Raw genomic sequence first — 4,436 nt, 5'->3', positions numbered from 1 at the left:
TTTTTATGCCTGTTTTAATGTTGTTAATTCTCTTACCCAACCAAGTTACCACTGATCCTTCCTTCAGATTTCTAGAATTATGTAGTTGAGCTGAAGGCAGAGTTGGTTTCTAAAGATGGTAGAAGAATACATCCAAAGTAGAGTAACATGGCATTTATAAAGAAATTAAGTAATGACGTAAAATCCACTGTCAATGGGAAATATATATACTGAGGTGGAGACTAAAAGGACAATGACTGGAGTTAATGTACTAAGTGGGAGCAGGTTTGCAGAGAAGGTACTAGAAGGAAACTCACCCCAAGATTCCACATCCTCCATCACCGCTCCGCCCCACGCATATACGGCTTGTGCGGAGCACGGGTCACCATCTGCGGGTGGACCTATTCGTCCGTTTCAATATGCATGTTTTCTAAACAAAAACAAGGCTTTGTTGGGCTGCTGTATAAAACCTGTAACTCAACGCTATTCCAGACATTTTAATTGAAAAAGCTTCCTGGATGGGAAAAGAAAGTTTTTTGGAATGGCTATGACCTGGATGATTAAGAATTTTTACCAGCATAATACAATTTTATATGATCCTAATTCTCCCTTACAAAGAACCACAAAGAAAAAATAGTGTTTGGGCAGAAACGTGTGATTGATGCTGATGGTGAGATTTAGTGATGTCATAATAAATGAAGCTTTCATTACAGCAGGTTTTTATGATATTATCGTGCATAATCTCCTCCAACTTCAGGGAAGTTGGAGCAGAGCAAGACAGGAGGAATAGCAGGGCGGGGTGTAGCAGGGCGGGGGATAGCGGGGCGGGGTGTAGCTGGGCGGAGTGTAGCAGGGCGGGGGATAGCGGTGCGGGGTGTAGCAGGGCGGAGTGTAGCAGGGCGGGGGATAGCAGGGCGGGGTGTAGCTTGGCGGAGTGTAGCAGGGTGGAGTGTAGCGGGGCGGAGTGTAGCAGGGCGGGGTGTAGCTGGGCGGGGTGTAGCGGGATGTAGCCGGGCGTGGTGTAGCAGGGCGGAGTGTAGCAGGGCGGGGTGTAGCGGGGCGGAGTGTAGCAGGGCTGGGTTGTAGCCGGGCGGGGTGTAGCGGGGTGGAGTGTAGCGGGGCGGGGTGTAGCGGGGTGGAGTGTAGCAGGGCGGGGTGTAGCAGGGTTGAGTGTAGCCGGGCGTGGTGTAGCAGGGCGGAGTGTAGCAGGGCGGGGTGTAGCGGGGCGGAGTGTAGCAGGGCTGGGTTGTAGCCGGGCGGGGTGTAGCGGGGTGGAGTGTAGCGGGGCGGGGTGTAGCGGGGTGGAGTGTAGCAGGGCGGGGTGTAGCAGGGTTGAGTGTAGCAGGGCGGGCTGTAGCTTGGCGGAGTGTAGCAGGGTGGAGTGTAGCAGGGCGGGGTGTAGCTTGGCGGAGTGTAGCAGGGTGGTGTGTAGCAGGGCAAAGTGTAGTGGGGCGGAGTGTTACAGGGCGGGGTGTAGCTGGGCAGGGTGTAGCTTGGCGGAGTGTAGCAGGGTGGAGTGTAGCAGGGCGGGGTGTAGCTTGGCGGAGTGTAGCAGGGTGGAGTGTAGCAGGGCAAAGTGTAGTGGGGTGGAGTGTAGCAGGGCGGGGTGTAGCTGGGCGGGGTGTAGCGGGGCGGAGTGTAGCAGGGCTGGGTTGTAGCTGTGCGGGGTGTAGCGGGATGTAGCCGGGCGTGGTGTAGCAGGGCGGAGTGTAGCAGGGCGGGGTGTAGCGGGGCGGAGTGTAGCAGGGCTGGGTTGTAGCCGGGCGGGGTGTAGCGGGGTGGTGTGTAGCGGGGCGGGGTGTAGCGGGGTGGAGTGTAGCAGGGCGGGGTGTAGCAGGGTTGAGGGTGGAAGGGCGGGGTGTAGCTTGGCGGAGTGTAGTAGGGTGGAGTGTAGCAGGGCAGGGTGTAGCTTGGCGGAGTGTAGCAGGGTGGAGTGTAGCAGGGCAAAGTGTAGTGGGGCGGAGTGTTACAGGGCGGGGTGTAGCTGGGCAGGGTGTAGCGGGGTGGAGTGTAGCAGGGCGGGGTTGTAGCTGGGAGGGGTGTAGCAGGGCAGAGTGTAGCAGGGCGGTTTGTAGCTTGGCGGAGTGTAGCAGGGTGGAGTGTAGCAGGGCGGGGTGTAGCTTAGCGGAGTGTAGCAGGGTGGAGGTTAGCAGGGCAAAGTGTAGTGGGGCGGAGTGTAGCAGGGCGGGGTGTAGCTGGGCGGGGTGTAGCGGGGCGGAGTGTAGCAGGGCTGGGTTGTAGCTGGGCGGGGTGTAGCAGGGCAGAGTGTAGCAGGGCGGGGTGTAGCGGGGCGGAGTGTAGCAGGGCTGGGTTGTAGCTGGGCGGGGTGTAGCGAGGTGTAGCAGGGCGGGGTTGTAGCTGGGCGGGGTGTAGCGGGGCGGAGTGTAGCGGGCTGGAGCGTAGCAGGGTGGAGTGTAGCGGGGCGGAGTGTAGTGGGTTGGAGCGTAGTGGGCCGAAGTGTAGCGGGTTGGAGCGTAGCGGGGTGGAGTGTAGCGGGGCGGAGTGTAGTGGGTTGGAGCGTAGCGGGGCGAAGTGTAGCAGGGTGGAGTGTAGCGGGGTGGAGTGTAGTGGGTTGGAGCGTAGCGGGGCAGAGTGTAGTGGGTTGGAGCATAGCGGGGCGGAGTGTAGCAGGGTGGAGTGTAGCGGGGTGGAGTGTAGCGGGTTGGAGCGTAGCGGGGTGGAGTGTAGTGGGGTGGAGTATAGTGGGTTGGAGTGTAGCAGGGTGGAGTGTAGCGGGGTGGAGTGTAGCAGGTTTGAGTGTAGCAGGTTTGAGCGTAGCAGGGTGGAGTGTAGCGGGGTGGAGTGTAGCGGGTTGGAGCGTAGCACGGTGGAGTGTAGCGGGGCGGAGTGTAGTGGGTTGGGGCATAGCGGGGCGGAGTGTAGCAGGGTGGAGTGTAGCGGGTTGGAGCGTAGGGGGGTGGAGCGTAGGGGGGTGGAGTGTAGCGGGGCGGAGTGTAGCGGGCTGGAGCGTAGCGGGGTGGAGTGTAGCGGGGCGGAGTGTAGCGGGCTGGAGCGTAGTGGGTTGGAGCGTAGCGGGGCGTAGTGTAGCGGGCACTAAGGCAAGGAGGACCAGGAACAAAAAACAGAGTCCAGAAAACAAAAAACAGCCCACCCAGAGTGGGCGGAGGGGGCACTAAGGCAAGGAGGGCCAGGAACAAAAAAAAAAGTCCAGAAAACAAAAAACAACCCACCCAGGGTGGGCGGAGGGGGCACTAAGGCAAGGAGGGCCAGGAACAAAAAACAGAGTCCAGAAAACAAAAACCAACCCACACAGAGTGGGCGATGGAGGAGACAGGCCAGGAGGGCAAAAACAAAAACAAAGTCCAGAACAGAAAACGATCCACTTACGGTTGATGAAAACAAAAGAAAACCCAGAAAAATTCTTTGGCAACGTCTCAGGTGGCCGGTCGTGGCACCGGCAGCGGGACATAGTCTCAGGTGGCCGGCCGAGGTACCGGCAGCGGGACAGAGTCTCGGGTGGCGGCCGAGGGACCGGCAGCTGAAGCGTAGCAGATGCTCAGGTGGCCGACCGTTGGGACGGAGGCGAGGCCGATTCTCAGGGGGCCTACCGCTGGGCCGGAGGCGAGACAGATGCTCAGGAGGCCGACCATGGGGCTGGGGACGAAGCAGCGTCTTAGGGGAACCACCGCCGGGCCGGAGGCATGGCAGAGGTTCTGGAGGCCGGCCGAGGATCCGGTAACGGAGCAGAGTCTTAGGTGGCCGGCTGCGGGGTCGGAGGCGAAGCTGACACTCTGGGGGTCTGCCACGGGGTCGGCGGTGAAGATGACGCTCCGGGGGTCTCCCACGGGGTCGGCGGAGAAGGTGACGCTCCGGGGGTCTGCCGCGGGGCCGAAGGCGAAGCCGACGCTCCGGGGTTCTGCTGCGGGGCCGGAGGCGAAGCTGACGCTCTGGGGGTCTGCCACGGGGTCGGCGGTGAAGATGACGCTCCGGGGGTCTGCCGCGAGGCCGAAGGCGAAGCCGACACTCCGGGGGTCTGCCACGGGACCGGAGACGAAGCAGCTTCTCAGGAGGATGACGCCCACACTTCAGCAGGTACCCCCACGGAGTACCCCGTCCCCTCCTCGGCAGCTCAGGAACAGGCTCCGTAGTGACCGCCGACTGTGGCTCTGGAGGAGGCTCTGAGGAGACTGCCGACTGCGGCTCTGGAGGAGGCTCTGAGGAGACCGCCGACTGCGGCTCTGGAACAGGGTCTGGAAAAGGAGAGCCCGCCGATTGCGGCTCTGGGTCTGGAACAGGGGAGTCCGCCGATTGCGGCTCTGGGTCTGGAACAGGGGAGCCCGCCGATTGCGGCTCCCGGTCAGGAACAGGGGAGCCCGCCGATTGCGGCTCTGGATCAGGAACAGGGGAGCCCGCCGATTGCGGCTCCCGGTCAGGAACAGGGGAGCCCGCCGATTGCGGCTCCGGAACAGGGAGGACCACCGACCGCGTCCCAGGAA

The 4,436-nt window shown here is 61.1% G+C and overlaps 1 protein-coding gene across 1 annotated transcript; it reads right to left on the bottom strand.

The window, feature by feature from the left end:
- Positions 1–732: 732 nt before the first annotated feature.
- LOC119776454 (repetitive proline-rich cell wall protein 2-like) lies at positions 733–3,409 on the bottom strand. The gene is made up of 3 exons (XM_038274853.1): positions 3,396–3,409; positions 2,222–3,033; positions 733–2,009 (listed from the first exon to the last, which is right to left on the bottom strand). The coding sequence occupies exons 1-3, from the start codon at positions 3,407–3,409 to the stop codon at positions 733–735; spliced, it is 2,103 nt and encodes a 700-aa protein (XP_038130781.1).
- Positions 3,410–4,436: the final 1,027 nt, after the last annotated feature.

Source organism: Cyprinodon tularosa, unplaced genomic scaffold (assembly GCF_016077235.1).
Source record: "Cyprinodon tularosa strain WSP-4 unplaced genomic scaffold, ASM1607723v1 ctg934, whole genome shotgun sequence".
Taxonomy (NCBI): Eukaryota; Metazoa; Chordata; class Actinopteri; order Cyprinodontiformes; family Cyprinodontidae; genus Cyprinodon; species Cyprinodon tularosa.
The sequence above is the reverse complement of the archived record's forward strand: the minus strand, read 5'-3'. Positions and strand labels throughout refer to the sequence as shown.

Excerpts from the sequence above, each read along its gene's own strand:
- LOC119776454 (XM_038274853.1), bottom strand. Across the intron at positions 2,010-2,221 it reads GCCCTGCTACACCCCGCCCA|CTACAACCCCGCCCTGCTAC; the intron begins GCTACAACCCAG and ends CACCCCTCCCAG.